The 25646-nt window shown below is 56.5% G+C and overlaps 1 protein-coding gene across 1 annotated transcript; it reads left to right on the plus strand.

The window, feature by feature from the left end:
• The first annotated feature begins 2872 nt into the window (after window positions 1–2872).
• On the plus strand, window positions 2873–24886 carry RASA4 (RAS p21 protein activator 4). The gene is made up of 21 exons (XM_006889797.1): window positions 2873–2937; window positions 9702–9758; window positions 11057–11170; window positions 11646–11707; window positions 12977–13106; window positions 14610–14691; window positions 15271–15402; window positions 15667–15758; window positions 16982–17099; window positions 17315–17465; window positions 17816–17880; window positions 18162–18274; window positions 18489–18681; window positions 18862–18999; window positions 19512–19656; window positions 19850–20019; window positions 20528–20665; window positions 20830–20965; window positions 23019–23139; window positions 24538–24602; window positions 24765–24886. The coding sequence occupies exons 1-21, from the start codon at window positions 2873–2875 to the stop codon at window positions 24884–24886; spliced, it is 2409 nt and encodes an 802-aa protein (XP_006889859.1).
• Window positions 24887–25646: the final 760 nt, after the last annotated feature.

The following is a 25646-nucleotide window of genomic DNA, read 5'->3' on the forward strand; positions in this document are numbered from 1 at the left end:
GTACTTGCCAAAGCAAACGCGCAGACGCCGAGTTGGCTCCAGCTCACAGCTGACCCACCATGGGGTTTCCAAGGCTGTAAATCACTTGTCCATCTTTCTCCCACGGGGTCGCTGGTGGATTTGAACTGTCAGAGAAGCACGACCTTTGGGTTAGCAGCGCAGCTCCCTGCAGACCACACCACCAAGACTCAGTGACAGGCCTGATAGCACCATTCTCTACCCTGTGTCCAGTTCCACCTCTGTAACAATTAGCACAGGCTTCTTCGTACCTAGCTGGCATGATGAATCAAGTAAGAGTCACTTGCTTTTTTTGAGGGGAGAGAAATGTAGAGTGAGTAAACAATCTCAATTATTCTTTTTTAAATTGGTTTTCATTAAAGTATTCATATGTTTTATAAAATTACAATTGATCAAGACATTTATAGTTGTTGTCATTGTTGATTGCCATTGAGTCGAGGTCGACTCATAGGGACTCTATGAACAAAAGATCTAATGCTTTTCCATAGCTAGCGGTGTTTCTCCAAGTTCACAGAGTTTCCAGAGGCATGTGGTTTAGGAAGTGGATGCCACTCCTGCTTCCAAACCTGTTTTACAACTGGGAGCTCTGCCAAACACTGTCCACAATGGGAAATCGCTATGGTATATTATATCTCCATGGTACAAGGTTCAGCATCACAGCAAACCCAGGTGACTTCACACAGCACAATGACAAAGAGTGATGTGCAAAGTGGAAGAATGTTCCTCCAGATAGAACAGCACTAGTCTCATTTAGCAGCGGTTAAGTGCTGTTGAGTCGAATACGACTCAAAGTAAGCTTTGCACAAAAGACCTGAACTCCATTCTATAATTAACATAATTTCTGTACATTTCTCCTCAGATCCTCACTGCACCTTGCCATTCTCATCACTAATCTCTGCTGACCTCGCGTTCCTCCCTCTTCTCCTATGCCCCTCTCCTTTCCCATCACATCAGTTCCAAGCTGTTAATTGCAATACACATATTGTCTGATCATCATTCATTCCAGGTGGATCTTCCCTTCCCCTAATCCATTGAAGTGTTCATTGTCTGTCCACTCCTTCTCTGCCATCTTCATTCCCTCAATTATTCCCCCCGACCCCATCATTCTTGAGAATCATAAAAGCATAGAAGGTAATGACACTATACACACACATACACACACACACACACACACACACACACACACACACACACTCCATAACAGTCCCAGCACACCACACTATGTAAATGACAAGATTCACACCTAATTAAACACACAGACAGAAGCCTATCTGAGATTACACTGGTACACTGGTAAAGGTCAAGAAATGTCTAGAACTCCTGCTGGTGAGGACGTGGGCGAGCTGGCCAGCTCCCTCTCTTGGTAGCAGTTACTCTGGGACAGCTGCTGCAGCAGGAACTCTGGCAAATCCTCTGACAGTCTTGCACAAACGTGGCTTCTGGCTTCTGGCTCGGCAATTCTGCTTCTAGGGTCCATCCTCAGATACACGTGCTCACGTGTGAAGTGATGTCCCTGTTGTCGGCAGTGGGGTTGGTGAGAGCGATGAGGGCAACAGGCTGCCCCTCGCCAACGGGACTGGTCAGAGAGAATGAGGGCGATGTTTAGACACAGGAATGCACGACTCTACACGATAACTAAGAAAAAAAATCACTGATGTTGAGTTGGCTCCAGCTCATAGCGACCCTCCGTCAGGTTTCTGAGGCTGTAAATTTAAGGGGAGGAAACTGCTTAACTTTCTCCCTCGGAGCAGCTGGTGGATTCGAACTTTGGGAGATGCACGGCCTTAGGAGCAGCAGCACAACTCACTATGAACTATGCCACCAGAACTTCCTTGTATGGAAAATTGGGGAAGAAAGCAAACATGTGGTAGAAACCAGAGTCTGCACGCGCAGTAGCCTCTAAGTGTTTGGCAGATGTTACTACCTACTCTTTGCAAGGAGCTTGGAGAAATTAAGGCAGTGGCCGTGGCGCCTGGCAAAGGTGTGACAGAGCTGCACAAGAACCCAAGGCCAGCTGCCTCAAGAACTGAAGCCTCGAGATGTGGGAGGGAACCCCAAGGAAGGAAAATTTCAGACACTGAGTTCTAGACTGAGTCTGAGTCAAAAAAAGGTGCCGACGCAGAAAGATCCAGCAAGTAGCCGACGATGGGAGAAGGAAGTGAGGTGACAGCACCGACTCTTTTTTAGCAAGGCAAGGGTTATACTAAAACATCCTGATGCCCCGAGCCGGTTTCTGGGCCCGGAGTCTGTAACATAAAGATTGTCTGCTAAATTCATTGGATTGAATAAATTCAACATCAATCAGAGGACCTCTTCAGCTCAGACAATATGGCCAGGTGGCCAGCACGGTGGGCATGGGTCTCCTCTTTCAGCCCCCATGCTGATGCGTCCTCTGCACTTGTCCACACCCTCGGGCACTCTGGTATGTCCACTCAGCCCTCGCCTGCCCGCTCTGTCCCAAGCACACAGCCCCTGGGCGTCTACACTGGCCTCGAAGGAAATCCATCACCGCGGAAAGCAGGTCTCCAGCCCGCGGGCAACAGGGCTTCCGCGCAGGTCTCGCCCCGCCTTCGCCCCAGGCAGCCAATAAGCGTAGCGCTGCGGGCCGGGCCCCCGCCTACCCAGAGAAGCTGGGTCTCTGATTGGCCTGCACGGCGGCAGTGTCCCCCGCACGTGGGGCGGGGGCGGGAGTGAATGAAGTGGCCGCGAGGCCCCGCCCCCGCGCTCACCTCCCCCGCCGGCGCGGCCCGCCCCCTGGGGCGCTGGGTCCAGCGCTCGGCCGTGGTCAGCCGCCCGCGGCACCGGATCCGGGCGTACTGCTCTCCGGGCCGGGATCCCGGGGCGCGGACCCGCGATGGCCAAGCGCAGCTCGCTGTCCATCCGCATCGTGGAGGGGAAGAACCTGCCCGCCAAGGACATGTGAGCTCGGCCTGGGATGGGAGCCCCAACTTATTGGGGAGGGGTCCCGAGGGGTCCCGCCCCTTACTGCCCGACCCCTTACTGCCCGACCTTTCCCGGGTCCTCACGACCCGCCCTGCAAGTAGAACGGCAGCGAGGGTGTGGCGAGTGTGGCTTCGGTGGGGAAATGGGAATGGTGAGATTAGCTGGGGCACCGCAGGGCGAGACAGCCAGCGAAGAGGAGGTGCGTGAAGGTCTGGGACCGAGGAGGAGGACAGGATCTGGGGCTTCATGATCGGGGAGGAAACAGGATAATTTAGAGGGAAAGGGTTTCGACCGACTGGAGCTGGGTTCTCTAGAGTAATTTGGGGGGAATCCGGGTGGTTTGGGGTGTGGCTGGAGAGGGTCAGAAGTGCTCCCTAGAAATGAAGAGTTCTGGAGGCCTCAGTTCCACAGAATGTGCACCTGACACACATTTGCCCCTTCCAGGATCCCTTGTGGCCCTTGGACTGTCACTGGGTCTGCTGCTGGGCACTTGGGAAAGTATTGGAGGAGGGGAGTTAGTACCAGATCAGAAGAGCAAATTCATGAAAAGTGAAGGAGAATGAGTAGTGTTCTTATGTCCTCAGCTTTTTATTCAAACCACTGCTTTTTATTCTTAGAACCACTCAGCAAGGCACTTCTCAGTATCCCAGTTTTCAGATGAGGAAGCTGAGGCTCAAAGACTTGAAGTGATCCAGCCGAGGGTTTCCCCTCATCCTCAGCTAGATTTGAGGAGGTTCCAGGGATCCCTTGTTCCATTCTGCTAGAAGATCCCTACTCTCAGACTTCCTGTCCTGGATCTGCCCCCATGGCTGGCTCCATTGGGCAAGTCTCTCCTCCCTCACCCCCTTCCCCCACTCTGTTTGCCTCTCTGTAAACTGAGGGTTGAAATCCCTCCCAGATGGGAGAAGTGAAAACACACAGCTCGAGGGGCACTGGCTCCCCAGAGCAGGGGGAGGAGGAGAGAGGGTCCAAAGTCTGCAGGTTGGAACCTCCCCACCCACCCTGGCCCCTCAGCGGACTCCGGGATGCACAGAGGTGGCGAGGCTGGGGCGGGGAGCAAGGACGTCTCTCCCACACCTACGCTGTGCGCTGTCCCTGTGAGGTCCCTGCGTGCACAGTGCCAGCAGTTCCAGTTCAAGGCCCCCTGGGTTTGCTGAGGCCGGTCTCCACGGTTGCCATGGCAATGGGTGAGGGAGGGATGAGCTGCACTCTCAAGGTGGGTTTCTGTGGATAGAAGAGGTGGGGCAGGAGCCGGGAACCGGGTCTCTGGAGTGGGGAGGTAGATGCGCTCTGAAAAGAGCCTCAGCCCCCACTCCTCGGCGGTGTCTGTGGGCACCCCCCTCGTGCTGGCACCAGTAACTGGGTCATCTTGGCTTCCTCCGGCTGGTGGCAGCTGGGAGGAACAGCCCCTCCGTCTGTCGCTTCCCTCCCATCCAAGCAGCAGCTGGCTGTGATCCTTGCCCCTGGCTCTCGTCAGCCCAGGGAGGTGAGACTGTGCCAACCTGGAAACCAAGGGGTGATCCCCACCACCCAGCCCTGTCTCTGCACAGCTGGGGAGCTCTGGGCAGGGATCCCCGCATCCTGTTGATTCTGCCTCCTGAATCTCCCCCTCCCCTGCCCCTATCTGCCCTACCTGTCACCCTCACTGCCTCTTCCCTGCCCTCACCATAGCACCTAGTGATTGCTTAAACACACATCTGACCCAACACAGTTCTGTCCCGTCAGTCTTCCTGTAAACCTCACTGGGCCCTTCATCCCCCACATTTGACTAACTGCCTTTGTGCGTTTTTTGAGGCCTCCTGTCTCCATAACACTCCCATTCAGAGTCCTCATAAAACCTCCTTTTGGAGGGAGCTCTGATGGCCTAGTGGCAAGAAGCTGCACTGCAATATTAAAGGTGCGTGGTTTGAATCCACCAGATGCTCTGGTGTGTGTGGGGAGGGGCAATCTCCTGTGCCATTTGGATCTGGTTTGATGGTACACAACAACAAAAACACTTATTGGTCCTTCAAGACCCCTCTCTAGCCCTGGGCACTCAGGCAGGGCTTCCTGCGAATGCCTTTTACCTTCCAGCACTTTGGATCTGCTGGGTGGAAATACCAGTTGCTCCGTGCCAGTTGGCCAGCCGGCCTGAATTGAGGGCAGGGACCATGACTCATTTGTCTTGACATTCTGGGCCCCTAAGCAGACCTGGGGGCAACATTCTTTCTCGAGGGAGAACAATAGGTGTCCAGGAACTTCCCATTTCATCTCTTCATTAATTGTGGAAGGTACAGGGGTTCAGTGCACAGATGGGGAAACTGAGGCCTGGATGTTTAAGAAGTTTATCAGGTAGTTGGAGAAGTTAGGGTTCAAATCCACCCATCTCTCTTGCTGCAACAGCCCTGGGATCTTGTCTGGCCCAAGATTGCAAGCTTGTTAGAGGACTCAGTGGGCAGTGAGCCTTGCAAATCATATGCAAAACCCTTGGCTGCAGGGGGCCTTGGAGACCCCTTTGAGTGCTGTCTCCTACTCAGTGGCTCTTCCAGGAGGGTTCACACACTGCTGCACAGGGAGCTCACCACTTCCCTTACGGTCAATCGTTCCCCCCCTCTAATTTTGTTATTAAGAATATGCACAGTGATGGGAGCTCTGGTGGCCTAGTGGCAAGAAGCCATACTGCAATCTCAAAGGCCTGCGGTTCTAATCTACCAGATGCTTCACTGGAGAAGGAGAGGCAATTTACTCCTGTGCTAGTCGGGTCTGACGCAGTGGTACACAAGTAAACAAACTAAAAGAATGTGCACAACGAGAGACTCACCAACTTCACTGACACTGAGCTGGAATTGGCTCTTAGCTGACGCTCCAGCGGATTCCTAAGGCTGTAAATAGGAGGAAATTGCCCATCTTTCTTCCTCAGACCTGCTGGTGGATTCGAACCATCAGAGAAGGAGCTGCATCTGGGTTAACTTCACAATTCCCAAAGGGCGAGACCACCACAGCTTCCTAAACACAGCAAACACACCACTGGACAGTTTCTGCAGGTGCAGTTCTCCAGGTTGGATCACGTTCTTTGAGTCCCGCAATCTCTCTCACCTTCTGAGTTGTTCATCTTCAGCGTAAACTCAGAGCCTTTCTAGGTTGCCCGCTGTTCTTTCAGATGGCTGTAATCACATGCAGATAGCTCTTTCTTCAAATCTAAAGTAGAATTTTTACTTCTATTTTAAAAGAAAAAATAACTGGTTAAAAGTATTTTATGTTTCATTTTTCCCAGTGTTGTTACATGAGTTGAATAGTTCTCTTTGGGTTGGTTATTGTTTTGGAGGTTTTTTTCTTCCAAACTGTGAGGTGAGTGAAAGTTTACAGAACAGAGTTGCCATTCAACCATTCGTACGTATTTTATAGTATGACACTGATTTAAATACTCATATCGTAACCACACTCCAAGTTCCCTCCTTGTGCCAGAAAGATAGTCTTAAAAGAATGTAATGCTCAGTGCAGACCTTTTTAATTAGCTTAGTTGTTCCTGGTTCCTTGGAGGCAAAAACAGTGAAGCTTCTTCATCTCACTTATTTTGGACATGTTGTTAGGAGAAGCTATTCCTTGGAAAGGGACATCATGCTTGGGAAGGTGAAGGGTCAGTAAAGGAGAAGACCCTCAACGAGGTGAATTGATAGTGTCCGCGGCAGTGGACTCAAATGTGTAGAGGATGATAAGGCACAAGATAGGACAGAGGCCAGGCCTATTGTTCATAGGGTCACTGTGAGTCCCACTTAACAAGAGACACCACACATACTCCGCTTCCTCTTCCTATTCCTGGCTCTCTTTCCTTCGTTGCTCGAGGTGAATGTGATCAGTTGTTGGGCCTTAGATGGCTGTCTGCAACCAGGAGTCTATGCAGCCAGCTAGGAGGCAGAACAGAGGCACCGAACACATTATCGAGCCGATCAATAGATGACCCAAAAGACCCTAGACCTCCAGAGTGGTCCGATCTCACAAAGACAGTTCTGAGGAGGGACCTGTCCTCACACCTCCTGCTTCCCAGCCACTTACACTTGTGGGTTTGGGGCCCTCTCAGGCCACAAGCACAACTCTGTTCCTCATCACCAGCCACTTCCTGCCTGCCTAGTGGCATCACTAGGATTGGTGTCACCCAGAATGGTAGCATAATCACCCCAGTCCCATGTCTGAGGTTAGCTGGCAAACCCTCTTTCCATGGGTGGCTTGGCCTGGCCACGCCCTCAGCAATGCGCCCCTTCTCCTGCCCCCCTCATGACTGCCCACAGCTCCTCCCCTTTCTTCTTGGCCGAAGTGGAGACCCTCCCTACCCTTCACCTGGCCACCCACTCCCTGATAGGCAGGTGACTGGAGTGGAGGGATGAGGAGGGGGCTTGGTGATGGTTTCCCAGGCTGAGTGATGTCATTGCCCGTGTGGCCCATCTGGTGGCACCAGCCCACCGCTGCCTGCACAGGCCCTGGGGTCATTTTCAGGTCTGCCCCTGTGACAGTGTCAGGGAGTGCAGTGTGCCCACACCTTCCCCCTCCCCGCCTAGTGGAACCACGGAGCCTGCTTCCACTTTGCACATTGCCTCCTTCCCGGGAACCTCAGCCAGCCTGTTGGTGAGTCTCACAGGGACCCACTGGCTCCCACGCCCAGCGGCCCTGGGGACGGACCTGGGGCTATTTTGGAGTTTGCCCTGGTCCTCCTTCTGCAGCCTAGAGATTGCCAAGACCCTAAATATAGAGGCCCTGTAAGTAGCCAGGCTGGGCCCGCAGCGCCTGGCTAGGGATTGAAAGGTGGGAGAAGTGACCGTCTCCGAGGTCTCTCGCTGGGGCAGAGGGCACTGACGGAGGAGCAGGGCACAGCACTTCACCAAGGAGCCATGGCCGGGTCAGCGTTCTTCAACCTGGCCTCAGTCCACCCCTAACACAGTGTCCTTTCATGTCCCTCTGACCCAGCCACCCAGCCTTTTGCTGTACCAGCATCCCCGCCATCTGCCTGGCTTCCTGGCCCTTGTCCACTCCGCAGTCCTGCTTGACACAAGCCTGCGTCCTGACTGGTTCATTCAGATGTTCGTTCATGCATTTATTCACCTAGTCATGCATTGAGTGGCAGCTGCGTAGTGGGCAGTGCTGAGCCCTCAGGGAAAAGCAAGAGGTTTTCTGTGTCCAGAAGTCCACCAGTCTTGAGATGGCAGGGAAGAAGCCGCCTCATGCCCGGGGCAGCTCCTGGAGGCCTGTGCTAACTACCCTGCACCCCTCTGAGTAAGACACGCATCGTTAATCCTCATTCATGGACTCTAAATTCACCAGCTTTTTATTATCAATTTATAACTTCCCAAATCAGTATTTGTGGCATGTTCAGCCTTTGCAGGACATGAGCAGCACAAGTGGTAAGAAAAATTGAGTCATTGGGTATGCTGGTCCTGAGGGGGGTTGGCCAAGAGAATACATTGCTTTCTTCTCCTTTTTTAACTCTGTAATAAACACTTTAGTGTTTTGGCTTGTTTTGAGTGAAATTTTGTAGAATAATTGGTTTTCCATTCAATCATTCTGATAAATTGTTTTATTGACATTAGTTACAGTCCCCACTTGGTAACAGCATACGTCCTACCTCCTCCCTGTGGTTCTTATTTCCACTCATCCTTAATATTGAGAACGATGGGCGGCGATTGTGATTGGAACCCGTGGAAGGGCTGTTGGAAGTCAGAGCCAACTTGACGGCAGCGAGTTGGAGTTTTTGAGTAGTGGGTGCCAGTTTATAAGTAGATGAGCAATGGGGTCTCAGCTGTGCTAACGTTCACGGAGCGAGCTGAGCAGGAATTACTGTTCCCACTTTATAGATGGGAAAACTGAGCCTTGGCAGGGATTTCCACTGTATTAGAAGTTCTGGAGATGTTTTTCCTGAGTGACTTCCTCTACCAGACATGCCCCTTTTGAAAAAGGAAGCCAAGTTTGGAATTCCCCAACCTCTGACACGCAAATACACTTCCTTCTAGTGGATGCCAGGCTTCTTCCCTTTCACAGTGCCACCCCTGGGCCTGGCTGGAGGAACCCGTGCGTCCCGGGACAGTGGAGCTGAGCAGTCCCTGGTTCGCTGGCCCTAGTCCTTGGCTTTCCCAGATGAGCCAGCAGCTTGGGAGGGCAGACTGTTGTATTTATTCATTCAACAAACACTCCCAAGATCCCTTTTCTGTGTCAAGTCCTGAGACAGGTCTCAGGGACACAGCAGTGGTCCCCACTCTCAGCTAGCTCATTGTCAAGTTGGGGAGCCTCTGATGTCCTTACACCCTGGGCGGTGCTGACAACAGTCTCAAGGAGCTAGGACTCCAGCCTCTGGGATGGGGTGGATGGTGGGGGTCTCAGGGACTGAGGCTGGGAGGAATGGGAGGGTGTTTGGACAGAAGGCATGAGGTGCAAAGAGGAGCTGCCAGGGGTCACTGCGTGGACGTGATTCTGATTGTTTGCCTGTGTCTCCAAACAGACTCGCTGGGGCAGAGGTGGGGGGCAGGAAGAAGCATCCTTTCCTGCCCTAGTCTCCCGAGCAGCACCTCACTCTGCTCCCTCCGCCCCCGGACTGGCCAAGGGCTTGAATGTGGGTCTCTCATCACTTCCCATGGGGGCCAAATATAGGGCATGTGGCTTGGGGCCCTAGCCCAGGACCCCATACAAAGATTTTTGGGACACCAAGGGTCCCTGGCAGAGAGGGGGACTGGCCGGGAGGCCTGCTCAGCCCCTCCTCTCCTGTCATTGTCCTGCAGCACCGGCAGCAGCGACCCCTACTGCATCGTGAAGGTGGACAATGAGCCCATCATCAGGTATGTCTGGGACTCGGGGCTGCGGTGGGCTCTCTGCTGGAGTGCACCCTCTCCCCCTACCCTTTCTGTCTCACTCTCAGTGGGATGTGGGTTTTGTGCACCTCATCCCTTAGGGACCCCACCGTGCCCTGCCACACCTCTGGACACTGGAGGAAGACATAACCGCAGTCCTGCTAATTCAGGAACCTCACCTGAGCTCTGCTGTCCAGAGTTGACTAGAGTTGGTCATGTAGACAGGACTGAGTGGCTGGCATTAATCTCTAACCCCTCCAGTAGTCAGGTTGATATTACGTGACCCAAGGCTCCTATCACCTATCATAAATCACATTGTTGGCAAAGACTGTCTGGCCCAGGGCCCCAGGTAAACAAAGACACTCTTATCAGACAGGATATTCCAAGAGCTTAAAGGTTTTGTCCCAGGAGCAGGTCAGGAGCCAAACCTTAATTGTGCAGGGTGTGGGCACCAAACTTGCCAAGTTCATGGCACACGTGTCTCCCCATTTCTGGGCCAGGCCTAACGCAGGGTCCCCAGTGTCCTATCCCCTCCTTTATCTGGGCCCCTGACAGAGGCGCTCTGGCTGCTCTGTCTGCCTGAGTCTCCACTGCTGACCCCCAGCCAAGGCCACCAGACCACAGCTCCTCCCCACCTTTGACCAGGGCCCCAGGCTTTCTCTAACTTCTCTCCAAACCATGGATGCCCTGTGGGGAGAGGGCATGGTGAGTCTCATTGTCCCCGTGTCAGACAAGGACACTGAGGCCCCAGATCTCAAATGACCAGCCTGAGAAGAAGCAGGAAAAGGTCCCACGTGTCTTTATCTCAGTCCTTAGAGACTACAGTTCGCTTGAAGCACAGACCTTCTGGGATCCCATTATCTGGCTCTGAATCGGCCAGAGTTGAGGGAAGACCTTAGACCAGGTCTGTGGATCTTCTAGTGAATCATTCCCAGATCACTGCCCAGGCCCCGAGTCAGCCCCCACCTCCACGCTTTGTGAATCCACTCCGCTTCACGGGCTAAGGCGAGGCTGGGAGGCCCGCTCTGGCCCCTGCCTAAGGCCAGGCACTCCCAACTCTAGTCTCTTGGAATAGAAAATGGCTTAAAAGACACAGCTTTCTGTCCTTCTGTAAGTCAGAGGAAAACCAGGGGAGGAATGTTTGGTGGTGGTAGATGATAGAGTCTGGGATAGTTGTCACTGGACGTGGGAAGGGGGTGTTTATTAATTGGGGCTCCCTTCACGGAGCCCTGCCTTGCTCAGAGCAAGGGACCATCCTAAGCACATGCTAAAGGTCCTCTCTGTAGGACAGCCACCGTGTGGAAGACCCTGTGCCCATTCTGGGGCGAGGAGTACCAAGTGCACCTGCCCCCCACCTTCCACTCCGTGGCCTTCTACGTCATGGATGAAGATGCCCTCAGGTGGGTGGGCCTTGTCCGGGGCCTGGACCAGGACAGCTGCCCCTCGCTGACCCATCCGCCTCTGGTTCTGCTTTGTAGCCCTTCTGTGTGTCGACCCTTCTGCCTTTGGAGCCTCAGTGCTCAGAGGGAGGGGGAGCCTCGGAAAGCGTGGCAGGCGCAGGCGTCTGTGGGTGTGGATTCGTGGTGCCTGCACCCCGTCATCCTTGTGCACGTGTGCGGCCCATGTGCACACACGGATGCACAGAGCTTATGTGTGCGTGGAGGTGTGAGCCACGTGTGGACACCAGAGAGCATGGATGTGGCACGTGTGTGGACACACGGTCCACGAGGATGCCCAAGATCCAGGCCTGCTCCAGTGGGCCCACAAGTGGCTACAGTGTGCTACCCCACAAGGGCCCTGAACTGGTGGGAGGGGGTCTCAGGCTCCCACGAAAGAGACCCACCACTCACCTCTGTCTCTGGCTCCACCCTGCAGCCGGGATGACGTCATTGGGAAGGTCTGCCTGACGCGGGACACCCTGGCCGCCCACCCTAAGGGTAAGGTCCCCAGGAGGGAGTCCGTGGCCAGCACCTGCTGCCCCCCTCAGCCTTCCACGCACCCCCTCCCTGGTCTGCCTTACCTCTGCCTTGCTGCATTCATGGACCCTCTCTCTGGGCTCTTTCAGCTGGTTCTAGCCCCCCAGAAAGAAGACTGGACCTGTGGTCATCCCCTGGGCCCTCTGCCTCTGGGTGCTGGGTCCCCCTGGGTCTCTGGGTTGGAGTGGCATCATCTTCAGGTTAAACAGGTGCTGCTGCTGGTGGTAGAACTCAGTATACTCCATAGGGATTTATGCTCCCAGCTATAACTCTATGGGGGTTCGAATCCACCAGTGATTCCAAAAGAGAAAGGTCGACAGTCTCCTCCCATGTGATTTACCACCGCGGAAACCCAGTAGAGAGTCAGCCATCGGGGGGGCTCTGACTCAGCGACCATGAGTGTGTGTGGTGAGGGGTTTGGGAAGACGGCAGACTGGTTGGGGGCCTCTTCTTGCTCCAGTGCTGAATGCAGAGGTCCCTCTTCCCCACTGGCAGTTCTTCTCTCACCTGTGGGCCCTGCCCCCACGCTGCTGTCAGTCTGAGGGTCATGTCTGCGGCTGGAGTGCCCCAGTGTTGACTCCTGGGATAGCTGACAAGTGGCCGCATGGCCTTGGGCAGGTCCCCTCTTCTTGGAGGTCCCAGCCAGGAGCTCGTAGGTGCTGGAGGCTGCCCGGCCACAGCCCCTCCTGGGCTCCCCGCACACCTGCTCCTGTCTGTGAGGCTGGGCAGGCGTGGGGGGGACGAGGGGACGTGCTGACTCATGGGGCCACCGGCCTTTGCCAGGTCAGAGGCCTCTCCTGCCCAAAGCCTTAGCCAGCCCCTCTGCGCCCCAGCCGCCACAGCTATGCCATCCCTCGAGGTCCTCTGTCACTTCCCATCCAGACCTCAGGCCCTCCTCCAGCCAGTCCCAGGGGAGAGGCACTTGTCCCTCATTTGAAAATAAGGAGATTGAGGACAGAGAGAGAAGTCTCATAGTTAGCTGGTGCAGCGTGGCTCAGTAGTGACGGCATAGGCCCTGGAGTCCCAGGGACCTGTGTTCTAATCTTGTCTCCTCCACCTGCTGCCACTTCACTTCTGAGCCTCAGTTTCCCCATTGGTCACTGTGAATAACAGCTCTCAAGCCCTCACCTCACAGGTGCTTGCGTGGGGTTTAGAGGGTCTGCATGGGGCCTGGTGCAGATGAAGGTGGAGGGCACGGAGTTCCCGGCGCCAGCTAAGCCCTGTTCACAGGTTTCAGTGGGTGGGCGCACCTGACGGAGGTCGATCCCGATGAGGAGGTGCAGGGTGAGATCCACCTGCGGCTGGAAGTGGTGCATGGAGCCGGGAGCCACCGTCTGCGCTGCTCTGTGCTGGAGGCCCGGTGAGAAGGGAAGGCTATCAAGCAGGGCGGTGGGCCTGCAGGGGTCTCCCACCCCCAAACTCCAGAAAAACCAGTGTCAGTACTGGGCTGCCTCTCATACCTCGTCTCGACCCTGTACTCTCTGCCTCCCCACCAAGGTCTGTTCTCTAGAGAGCCCAGGTATCCCTGACTCCAAGGTGTTTCGTGAATGGTCCCTTAGGGGACGAGATGGTGTTTTGAGGGGCCCAATAGTCAGAGAGCGAGAGAGGGCTTATGCTACAGCCTTGGCCTGGTGTGTGGGGAATGGGTGAGAGGAGTTGTTGGGGATCTCCGAGTGGATGGGGCAGGGACAGTGACAGGTAGGAAGTGGGGTGCTGGCTTCCTGGGCAGCCTCTCTCTACCTGAGGGATTTGGAGCCGCAGGACCACTCCGGTCTGGGCCAGGTGGGAGTCATTCTCTAGGAAGAAGGCCCTCTGGCTCCAAGGCCACCACCATAGGGCTTTTCCCTGCCCTGAGGTGGGGGTAAACTCTCTCACCTGTCCTCTGGAAGGACAGCAGCCTTTCTGGGGTGAAGGGCATATTATTCCCAAATGCCACCCCACTCCTGGGACCTCAGACCCCTCTCTCCCAGCCCCCCACCCACCAGGATTGAGAACACCAAAACTTTTCTCCCCGTGACACTTCTCCCTCCATCAATCTCCTCTCAGCCCTCTGCTCCTGAGACATTGGGGACACAGTGGCTGGGTCACGGCCTCACTTGTCACCCACTGACCCCTGCGATAAGGCCCGTGCTGGATTTCTCAGGCAGCACCAACTGCAGGGAGAGATAGCTTTTCCTTCTTGTTTTGCCAGGTGCATCCTTAAGGCCGTGCCCTGGAATTCTCTCTCTTAAATTCTGAGAAGAGGCTGGAGAGGCTTAAAATATAAAATGGGGGACAAGAGGAAGGTGGAAAGGAGTGTTTATCAGACACAGACAAAGGGTGGGCTTCATCATTTCCAGAAGGTTCTGAGTCAGGATGCCGTGGCCAGGGCAGCCGCTCCGTGCAGAAGGGAGAGACAGTTTTAGCCCATGCTCAGCCCTCTCGAGTTAGGGGCACACTGTGGGGCTGACTTCCAGAAGCCTCTTACCTCATTTGATCTCTGAGGTAGGAACAGCCATCTCCATTTTACTGCTGGGGAAACGGAGGCTACTGGTCACCACTGCCCAAGGCTGCCCGGGGAGCAGCGGGCAGTGGAGCAGTCCCACCCCCCAGCCCCACTTCAGGCTCCGAGGGGGCTGCTCACCTGCAGCTGTCCACTCAGAATGGTCTGTGGTGTCTCCTCTGGGGGACATTGAGTCTGGGAAGGTGCCATGTGGGGGGCAATGGGGCATTTGTGGAATCGGGACTCAGAAAGGAGAGAGGCTGTCCGGTCACCCCACTTAGCAAGGGCCGAGCCCCCCCCTCCAAGTGTAGTAGTCCAGTGGTGACAGGATGGCAGTCAGGGAGGGCTTGGGTGACGAGTGGGTGATGCCCCTTCTCTCAGGGACCTGGCCTCAAAGGACCGCAATGGTGCATCGGACCCCTTTGTGCGAGTCCACTACAACGGCCGGACGCAGGAGACCTCGGTGAGAAGTTCAGGAGGCGAGGGGTGGGGTTAACAGTCTGGAGGGGCAGGGTGAGGAGGAGCAGGGGTGGAGTGGGGTGGGATGTGGAGGCTGAGGTGTTGAGGGAGGCTCAGAGATCTGCCCTGTTCTCACCCCCTCGTCACCACAACCAGAGGGTTGCAACCAGGGGGCTGGAAGTCAGGAAGAGCTGAGGGCAGGGCAGCCTCTCTGAGGGCGGAGGGGCCTGAACCTCCAGGCCTCTGGCTCCCATGGCCTCAGTGGGCCTGGGGGATGGGGGATGGTTGGGAAGCTGAGACCACCGGAGATGCCCACACCCCTTTCCTCACCTCCCCAAAATGGCCAGAATGGTGGACTTAGACTGAGGTGGGGACAGGAGTGGAGATCTGAGTTCTCTATGCATTGTTCCCCCATGTTGCTGTGTGTCTTTGGACAACTCCCTCACCCACTCCGGGCTTTAATATCCCCATCTGAGAAATATGGGGTGGGGGAGAAGAGTTTGGGGTGGGCTTACTGCTGGGGGTGGGTGCCTGGAGAGCCCTGTGGAGTCAAGGCCACCCCTTTGTGCCCCTTCCTGAGCAGATTGTGAAGAAGTCATGCTACCCGCGCTGGAACGAGACGTTTGAGTTCGAGCTGGAGGAGGGGGCTGTGGAGGCGCTGTGCGTGGAGGCCTGGGACTGGGACCTCGTCAGCCGCAATGACTTCCTGGGCAAAGTGAGCTCCACTCTCCTCCTCAGCCCAGCCCCCCCCCCCCGAGACTGCCCCCAGCATGTAGCTGACATCTTATCTTCCACCCACCCCCCCAAGCACCTCCCTCCAGCTTCCCCAGAGACGGGTACCCAGAACCAGAAAACCTCTTCTCAGGCCTCTGGTACCAGGGACCCCCAAAAGGTTACTCCTCTCCGTCAAGTCCAGGAGTTGGCGAAGAAGGGGTATGAGCATCTGCACCCCTTCACAATGTCTGTGTTGTATCCGCAGGTGGTGTTCAGTGTCCCGGGGCTGTGGGCGGCCCAGCAGGAAGAGGGCTGGTTCCGGCTACAGCCTGACAAGTCCAAGAGCCGGCTGGATGAGTAAGTGCTGGGGCTTGGCAGCGAGGTTGCAGGCTCGGGCCCAGGGTGGGGGCTGAGGGCTGGCTGCAGGCAGGCAGGCAGGGAGGGCTGCTTGAAGTGTTAGCTTGCTTCTTAAAGTCAGGCCAGGATCCTTGTCCCTTCCCACAGTCCTGGACTTAACCTTGACCTCTGAACTTTGAGGCAGTTCAAGACTCCTGCTTTCTGGCAGTTTCTGGAACAATCCTGCAGAACCTTTCCCTTGGAGGGTTTTCTTGCACATTCCAGGCTTCTGAGTCAGTATCCCTGAGCTGTACTCTTGACTGCAGTTCTCCAGGGATGGCATTGCCAGATAAAAACAGGACGCCTTGTTACAACTCAATTTCAAACCAGCCATTATCTTTAGAATAAGTATGTTCATGCATTATTTGAAACATACTAAAAATTTCAGATTTCATCAAACATCTTGTATTTTTGTTTTCCTAAATCTAGCAGCCCTATTCAGGAAGTCCCCGGCCTCCTTGGCCCCATTTTATCATCCCTAAAGTGGAGGTTCAGCAGCTTCCCCAGCCCCTACTGCTGACAGTATTGCTGCTGTCTCCCTGTGGAAGGGTCCAGAACCCCTACCCTGACTCTTAGTGGGACAGGCCTGTACAGAAGTGTGTGCGCCCAGCACCCAGGCAGTTCCACAGAACACTAGCCGAGGGTATGTCTCTGCTGAGTATCTGCTGTGGGTTGCTGGGTGCTCGAGACAGCATATGTTAAACTCCTTCGTGTGTTGAGGGTAGGGCCCTGGAAAATGCTAGGTCTCAGCCTGGAAATGAGGTCAAAAGTGGCAAAGTGCTCAGCCTGCCTGAGCCTCAGTTTCCCCTGACAGGTGGGGATGTTGAGTGAAGGGAGGCGGTGGATGGGTGTTTCAACAGGAGTGAAATCTACATTGGAAGGAGGTATTATCTGGGAGTGTCCAGACTCAAGGTCAGGGAACCTCACCTGTCCACGAGGGCCAGGTTTGCAGTGTAGTGATGGCAGGACCAGGCCTTGAAGGCATGTGGGGGTCCCATGAGCTTAGAGGCAGAAAAGGCTGTCCACGCAGAGCTGGTAACATGAGCAAAGGGTGGGATCCTGCAGAGCACCAGGCTGGAGGTTGTGTGCGGACAGGCCGAGGGGTCTCCCCCACAGGAGTGAGGCGGTGGGTGGGATGTGGCTCAGGGGTCCCTGGTGGAGAGGTCACAGGCTGCCCATTCTAGGGCCAACCTGGGCTCCTTGCAGCTGGAGGTGTGGCTGCGGGACGAGACGGTGCTGCCCTCCAGCTGCTACCAGCCCCTGGTGCAGCTGCTATGTCGGGAGGTCAAGCTGGGTACCCAGGTGAGGGGTCCCTGGGGGGAGGAGGGAGGGTCCTTCCTGTCTTCCTATACCCACCAGGTCCTCAGGATGGTAATGGGCTGGCCAGTGTCCATGCTGGGGCGGTTCTGGGATCTTTCTGAGCCCCACCCTCCCTGTCCCAGGGGCCAGAGGGTTAGACAAAGGGTTGGAACCAGGGGGTTCACCCCCAGCCCTGCCTCTCCTTGCTGACCCAGCAGGGCCCAGGGCAGCTGATCGCACTCATCGATGAGACCACCAGCACTGAATGCCGCCAGGAGGTGGCCACCAACCTCCTCAAGCTCTTCCTGGGGCAGGGGCTGGCCAAGGACTTCCTGGACCTGCTCTTTCAGCTGGAGCTGGCCCGCACCAGTGAGGCCTGGGCAGAGGGGCTGGCCCAGGGGTGGGCTGGGGGCAGGGGCTAGCCAGGCAGTCCTCCTGTGGGAGACTAAGGGGTCAGATTGTTAGTTGCAGAGGTAGCAACTTGTTCAGGAGGAGATGCCTGTCCTCCCAAGGAGCCCCTGGTGAATTCGAACCACATACCTTTGGGATTGTAGCATAGTTTCTTAACACTAGGCTACCAGAGCTTCCCAGATGGGTCAGATTAGGAGAGGGAAAAGGGCAGAGAGGGACAGTGATTGGTGAGGTGGCAAAAACACTTTTTACTGAGGGACCTGCCAGGAAGCCTTGCCCCCTCTCACCTATGGGAAATCTCCTCGTAGGTGAGGCCAACACTTTATTCCGGAGTAACTCTCTGGCCTCCAAGTCCATGGAATCTTTTCTTAAGGTGAGAGACAGCATGGTATACCGTCCTTTGATACAGGAGGAGACCTAGAGAGGCCAAGAGACTGAGGGGACTTGAACTCAAGTCCTTTGTCACCCTGTCCAGTATTATTTAAGTCTAGGAAGTCCATTTGTTCACTCACTCTACTTGTGGGCATGGCTCCCTCCACCCTCCACTGGCTGGGTACAGGGAAGTGGGAGATGGGGGGACCAGATGCAGAGAGCCAGCGGCAAGCTGAGGGGGTGGAGGGGAGGAGGACCAGTCCGGCTCTCTGTGGTCCCCAGGTGGCTGGGATGCGGTATCTGCACAGCGTCCTGGGCCCCATCATTGACAGGGTGTTTGAGGAGAAGAAGTACGTGGAGTTGGATCCGAGCAAAGTGGAGGTCAAAGATGTGGGGTGAGGCCAAGGGCAGTCCCCAAGAGAAGGGGATGTTCAGACCCAGTCTCTACATGTGTTTATGGCTCTTTCTGCCCGAGTTGACCTGTCACGACTTGGCCACATTTCCACCTGTCTCTGGTGTCTGCTGATGCCTTTCTGCGCTTCTCCCCGGCGGCGGCAGCCCCCGGCCTTCGCTCACCTGCCATCTGCCCCCCCTCCCTGGCCCACGCAGGTGCTCTGGGCTGCACCGCCCGCAGACCGAGGCCGACGTGCTGGAGCAGAGCGCGCAGACGCTGCGCTCCCACCTGGGGGCGCTGCTGAGCGCGCTCAGCCGCTCGGTGCGCGCCTGCCCCGCCGTGGTCCGCGCCACCTTCCGCCAGCTCTTCCGGCGCGTGCGCGAGCGCTTCCCCGGCGCCCAGCACGAGGTGCGCCCCCTGCTGGAGAAGCTGGGGAGGTGGCCGAGAGAAGGTGAAGGGTGGGAAGCCCAGGTGGGGCGGGGCGGGAAGCTCTGGTTCCCGGGGGAGAGACAGGGACCACGAGGAGGGGACATCGTGAGCCCGGGCCAGCGGAGAGAACTGCTGGGCTCCCTTTACTGTCCCTTACAGAATGTGCCATTCATCGCCGTCACCAGCTTCCTGTGCCTGCGCTTCTTCTCTCCCGCCATCATGGCGCCCAAGCTCTTCTACCTGCGGGAGCGACACGCGGACGCCCGCACCAGCCGCACCCTGCTCCTGTTGGCTAAGGTGCGGGGTGCCCCACTGAAAGATGGAGAGATTGCACCTGCCTGGGCCGCATCGTATACCCTCTAGACTGATTGCAGCAAAGGCCACTGATATGCCCAGGCTGGCACCTGCCTGCACAGTTTACAAAGATATCTCATGCCTCCTCCCATGGGTTCAATCTCATAACCAAGGAAAATGAAGCTTGAGATGTTACATACAGCCTGTAGGTATAACAAGGGTTTCGAACCTGGATCTACTTATTCCCTGACCCCAGCGGGCAATGATGGAGTTGAGCAGTGCCTGAAACTAAACCTGCAGAGGAAGGGCCCAATTGATCCCACTTTTCCCAGCCCCTAAAGCTTCAAAGGATGATCAGGTTTACCCTGGATCCCCAGAAGGGCTGGAGTGGGCCGTGCGTAAAGCCTGTCCCGCTTCCGCCTGTGTTTCTGCAGCTAGAATAGCACAGCCTTTACAGAGTGGAGTGCAGTGGCCAGGCCCCTGACCCAGCAGAACCCGGTTCTTCCTGTCCCCAGGCAGTACAAAACGTGGGCAACATGGACACACCAGCTTCCAGGGCCAAGGAGGCGTGGATGGAGCCCCTGCAGCCCACTGTGCGCCAGGGTGTGGCCCAGCTCAAGGACTTCATCACCAAGCTCGTGGACATCGAGGAGAAGGAAGGTGCATGCCGCTTGGTGCTGCCCGCTCTGTGCAGTGTCAGCCCCTAGTGGCTCCGCCCACAGCCTCTAGGGCATGCTTTCCCCGCCCACATCACCACCCACCAGTGCCCTGCTCCTCCCACAGCCTCTGTCCCTTGTTACTAGGTCCCCTGCTTACTTCATGCACTTTTCATCCTTCCTCCGCCACCGAGCAGAGCTGGACCTACAGCGGACGCTGAGCTTGCAGGCGCCGCCGGTGAAGGAGGGGCCGCTCTTCATCCACAGGACCAAGGGCAAGGGCCCCCTCATGTCCTCGTCCTTCAAGAAGCTCCACTTCTCCCTCACCACGGAGGCTCTCAGCTTCAGCAAGACGCCCAGCTCCAAGGTGATTGGGGGGCCGGGGGGGGGGGGGAAGCACGTGAGGAGGCACGCTGGGGTCCATGGGGTTCAAGAAGGAGCAGGCTGAGCCCTAGCTTCCGGTGACTGCACTGCTCTGTCGGTTGGAAGGGTCACTTCTGACTGGTGAGGATGGAGTCTCTCTGCAGAGGGGTCGCTGGGGCAGCCAGGGTAGTGGCCAGCCCTGATTTCCTTCATGACATGCCAGAGCAGGGCAGGGGTGCACCTCAGTCATCCCAGGAAGGGTAGGGAGCCCTGCAGACCAGGCTCCACTCATCTCCACCCCCTATCCCCGCAATTGTTGGGCACTCCATCATTGCTGCCCACTGTCCTGGCTGAGGCTTTTCTCCTGGGAGGGGTAGGCACTGTTGAGTCCTCCGTGAACTTATGCCACAGACAGGGAGACTGAGGCCTGGTGGTATTAGAAAGCCCAGCAGGGAAGAGAGTGACTGTGCCCCAGCCGGGTCCCTGAACCTCCCTTTCCTCACTGGCTCCAGAAAAGCTCCCTCATCAAGCTGGCCAGCATCCGGGCAGCAGAAAAGGTGGAGGAAAAGAGCTTTGGCAGCTCGCATGTTATGCAGATCATCTACACGGATGATGCCGGCCGGCCCCAGACGGCCTACCTGCAGTGCAAGGTGCTGGCTGTGTGCAGGGGCCGAGGGGAACCGCGGGGCGGGCCTTGGGGGTCTGCCTGGGTGGGCTGGGCGTTTCCGTCCCTTGCTGGCCACGTGTGGCACAGCAGGCAGTGTCTGGGTGCCTGGGAGGCCGTGGTGCCTACCTGACAGGGCCACGCCCACAGTGCATGAACGAGCTGAACCAGTGGCTGTCTGCACTGCGCAAAGGGAGCATCAACAACACGGGCCTGCTGGGCTCCTACCACCCTGGCGTCTTCCGTGGGGACAAGTGGAGCTGCTGTCATCAGAAGGACAAGACAGGTGGGGGCAAGGCCTGGCCACAGCATCCTCAGAGCCGCCTGGGAGATGGGGATCCACCTGGGGATCCAGCACAGCAGCCTGCAGAAAGCCAGTCCCCCTAAATAATAGTACAGGGGGAGGGTCTCCTGAGTAGGTAGCTTGGGAAAGACCACAGGTTGTGTGGGATGTACCATCCATATGTTAAAGGTGACGAACGAGGCCAGTCTCTCTGCCTTCGAGTTGAGTCTGACTCATAGGAACTTTACAGGGGGGACAACTGCCCCGTAGGGTTTCCAAGGCCGAAAATCTTCACAGAAGCAGGCTGTTCCATCTACTGTGGAGCAGCTGGTGGATTTGAACCACTGACCTTTAGATCACTGTGCCTTAATCACAGTACCGCTGGAGCTCCCTGAGGGCTGTAAAGAAGAGGTATGAACTCTTGGAACTCTATTTAATCCCCACTTTCCAGACTCACTAGGCAGGGCTATAGGGACACCCGGCTAGTGAGGGCTGGAGAGCTCGCGTCCACGCACTTTCACCCTGGCAATCAAGTCCCAGAGCTGTGCTGGCCTCGGAGAGTCCCTGAGCCTCGGACACTGGAGAGGGGACGAGAGGAGCTTCCTGCCAGAGTTTTCTGTCCTGATGGACATAGGTTTTATCTGTGCTTTCCAATATCTAGCCACAGGTGGCCAGTGAGTTCTGCAACTGAAGAACTAGGTTTTTAACTTTTCAAAATTTTATTTCATTTTAATGAGTTTAGATTGACGCATCCTCATCTGGCTACGGGTCACGCCCTTGGACAGCAGTTGTAGAACTTCTGAGACTTGTCCCCATATCATTACCTGCTTTAGTTCCCAGAAACAGCAGACTTGACTTGGCCCTTGGAGCCCTGCTTCTGAGTCCAGGCCCCCAGAGTTCCAGGGAAGCCATCAGAACCTACCGTGTTCCATGCCTGGATGTTGGTGAAGCTCGGGGACTGAGGCGTCACCTGACTGGATGTTCTTCAGGGGCACTGCTTTTCCCGGGTAGCAAGTTCAGCCCAATCCTTGGTGCCTTCTGACAGAGTCTAGAGGGCCTGCAAGGGAGGGCCTCGTTAGTGACACTGGGCTGGCTCCCCATCCTGCTGCCTCTGTCTGCCACCACACAGTGACACGTAAGAAGTGAAGTGAAGCTTTCCCACTGGAGGCACTGTGGGCAGGGCCTGAGAAGCCGAGGAATGCGAGGCTCAGAGGGGGCAGGTGACTTGGTCAAGGTCCAGCCGATTCCAAGGTGTAGGCTGTCTTTCTCCTTGACCATGATCTTCCAACCTTCCAGAAAGATACCCAGATCCTCCAAGGTGCACCTTGGACCATTCCTACACTCTGCATTCACATGTCCACGTTGTAAGGTTCAGGGAAGGAACCCCGGAAGATGAGCTGCTGCCCTGGAAGTGGGGAGCCCCATGCTGCCTGAACCCCTCTCCCTAGCTGTCTTCTGCTCCCAGCCCAGCCCTGCTCCCTCCCTTTCACCCTCCAGACCTCTCTTTGCCCATCTCCACAGACAACAGAGAAGGTGCAGCTGTGGCAAGGATTACAAAGCTTCTTTTCACATCCTTTGGGCATGATTTTAGGGAGAGGCTATTCCTTGGTGAGGGACATCATGCTTGCAAAGGTGGAGAGTCAGCGAAACAGAGGGAGCCCCTCAACCACATGGATTGACACAGTGACTGCTGCAATGCACTCGACTGGGCCAGAGCTGATGAGGACGGCACAGGATACGACAGGGTTCAGATCTGTTGTTCGTAGGTCACTATATGGGTCGTACTTGACAGCACCTAACAACAACACAAGGAAGTTCCAGTGGCCGAGTCTGTAGGGAGTTGCAGCGCTAACCCAAAGGCTTCCCTGTCTGGCAGTTGGAAGCTACCAGCGGCTCTGATGGACAATGATGGGCGCCCCAGACGGATGGCAGTGAGAACGAAGGGAGCTTTTTCTGGCACAAACAGGAAGTTGGACTTGAGCTCAGACAGTACTGAGCCCTTTACCCTGACACCTGCCAGGTCCTGTCAGTAACCCTGGCTTCTCTCCACCCCTAGACCTGGGCTGTGATAAGACCCGGTCACGGGTGACTCTGCAGGAGTGGAATGACCCTCTGGACCATGACCTGGAGGCCCAGCTCATCTACCGGCACCTGCTGGGCGTGGAGGCCGCGCTTCGGTGAGGAGGACTTTGGGGGGGCCCAGGGAGAGCCCCGTATCCTGGGAGATCTTCCGGGGTTGGAATCAGAGCCGGGATTCGGCTCCGGTACGGCTGTCACTTCCTGACTTGGTAGCCACACTAGAGGAGAGGCGTCCCCATCCCTGCAGGTCAGGACCGAGGTGAGGGGCTGCTGGAGCTCAGAGCTGGAGCCAGGCTGCTGTTGGTCTCCCAAAGCCAAGTTCAGGCGGCCATGACTTGGTGTTCCTGGTTCCTGGCCCATGGGCAGTGATGGGGTCAGGTGCCGCTCCCCTCCAGACACATCATCTCGGCGTCTGGAGGACTCCCCACTCATGGAGTGTTCTCTTCTCAGTCACCCTTCCTCTCCTGTTTTTCTCGTGTTTGTAAGTCCCTCTACGCCCTAAGGACTCCTATTTTCTCCTCCTGGAGTTCCCCACTCATCCATCCGCCCTCCTGAGCATTTCCAATTGGACACCCAACCATTACCTCAAAGCTCACTGGAGACAGTAGGGCCTCTCCAGCAAAGCAATAGTCTGTGCAATTCTCTAAACAGCATCTCCGCCCCTGGGTGCTTGAGCTACGAGTCCAGGAATCTCGTGGTCATCCGCGGTCCTTCTTTCCCTCAGCGTCCCCAGCCTCCCACATCCAACCCCTTAGGGAGTCCCGCTGGCCTCACCCTCAGGGTAAATCGAGATCCGACCCCGGCTCCTCCCTCCACCTCTCCTTGTCCAGTCCCGTTGGTGCTCTGGGATAACCTCCTGACAGGTCTCCCTGTCTCTACTCCAGCCTCTTGGATCTGCTCACCAAGCCAGTTCTAGAATGTTCTTCTAAAACACGAAGCCGAACACAGCAACCTCCGGCCTGAAACCTCCATAGTCTGTGCCGTGGCTACAAGCCCTCACGTGCCGTGGTCCCTGGCCGCCTGTCCAGCCTCTCTTGCCAACACTGTCCCCTGTCTTTGCCGAGTTTGCTGCCACTGCCCTGGCCCCCTTACTGTTCTTGGCCTTGCCAGGCTTGTTCCTACTCCAGGGCCTTTGCACCTCCTGTGGCCTGTGTCTGGGTGATCTTTCCCTGGGGGCACACCTGGCTCTTCCCCTCTCCTGATGCCACCTTGTCCAGGAGGCCTCTTCTGAACACCCTGTTACCTCCACCTTTGTCACTCCCGCCCCTCACAGGGCTCCTCACTCTCTGAAGCTGTGTTATATGTCAAATCATAATTACACGTTTTCCCTCGGTTGACTGTCTCCCCACAAGGCTGAGTTCCTGAAGGCAGGACTCGTTTTCAGAAGTATCTACTGAGCAAACAGTGCAGGGCAGGCGAGAATGACAAGGGCAGGCCCAGGGCGCCGGCCAGCGTGGGCCCAGATCACCAACCTGCCCTCTGCTCTGTCCTCACAGGGAGAAGCACTGTGAGCTCAGGGGACCCACAGAGGCAGGCACTGTGCTCGAGGGCCCTGGCCCAGGTAGGTCCCCTCCGTCTGGGATTCACAGGGTGACTTGAGCCCCGCTTTGGGCTTCTATGGGGAAGTGGGCACCAGGGCCAGTGTCCACCAGGCTCCTCCGGGATAGGTGCTGCAAGTGAGGGGGTCCTGCCTGCTCTGTCCTCACCACCACCTGCTTCCCAGCCCCCCAGGATGGACTCACCCAGCTGTTCCAGCTGTTGCAGGACCTCAGGACGGCCCACAGCACCAGCCCCGCAGCCGACCCACCCCCAGTGGGCAGGAGTCTCCTGGAGCTGCAGACGTGAGCCCGCTGCACCCTCGCCACACCCCTGCCAGGCGCTGGGAGACCCTGTCCCTCTCAGGCCATTACCTAGTCTCCTTACTGTGACACTGTGCCTGGGGGGTCTCCTGGGTGGAGGGGGTGGGAAGGTCCAGAAAGTCAGAGCAGACAAAGCTTCAGCCCATTCTTGCTGACCTGAACTCTTGGGGATTTAGGGACCCCTGCCCCTTCTGCAGCCTCTGCCCCCCGGCCCAGGGCAGACCCAGCAGAAATGCCCCTCGGGAACTGCAGCTAAGGCTCATTGGGCCCAGGCGGGTGGGGGGGGGGGGCACACACTACACCCTACATCCCGCTCATGAGAGTCGGCTCCTGGGGCTCCGGAGACCAACCTGGTGCCTCAGCCCCACTCCAGCCCCCTCCTCGTTCTCGCCACTGCCCACCTGCTCCCCTCACGGCCACAGAAGGGTGGCGGAGGGCCCCTGCGGTGCTTTATGGCCAAAATAAACTTGCTGTGATTGCCTTGCTCTGGGGTCTTGTGATAAGGTGGCGGGGGAGGGGGGGCCATAAGCCAGCTGGTGGGCAGATGAAGGACTGTGGCGACTGTCACAGCCTCGGAGCAGTCTTCATCCCCCTTCTTGGCTTTCCTCTCCCTGAGAATGGTTCCTTTTCCTCCCACCTGGGTCTCCCCACACGACTGGGTCCCCATCTCTCACCCCCACAGTGCTAAACAAGTCTCTCCTCAGAGCTGCAACTGCTGAGCGTCAGGCCAGGTTTAGAACTCAAAT

The sequence above is a fragment of the Elephantulus edwardii genome, unplaced genomic scaffold (genome assembly GCF_000299155.1).
Source record: "Elephantulus edwardii isolate Elephantulus edwardi_28Jun2011 unplaced genomic scaffold, EleEdw1.0 scaffold00080, whole genome shotgun sequence".
In the NCBI taxonomy this organism is placed as follows: domain Eukaryota; kingdom Metazoa; phylum Chordata; class Mammalia; order Macroscelidea; family Macroscelididae; genus Elephantulus; species Elephantulus edwardii.

What these genes read in the sequence shown, in the direction of transcription:
- RASA4 (XM_006889797.1), top strand. Translation starts at nt 2,873, where the DNA reads ATGGCCAAGCGCAGCTCGCTGTCCATCCGCATCGTGGAGGGGAAGAAC. An exon ending in AGGTCAAGCTGGGTACCCAG is followed by an intron (nt 17,100 to 17,314) that starts GTGAGGGGTCCC and finishes CTGACCCAGCAG; the next exon opens with GGCCCAGGGCAGCTGATCGC. An exon ending in TCCCCGGCGCCCAGCACGAG is followed by an intron (nt 18,682 to 18,861) that starts GTGCGCCCCCTG and finishes TGTCCCTTACAG; the next exon opens with AATGTGCCATTCATCGCCGT.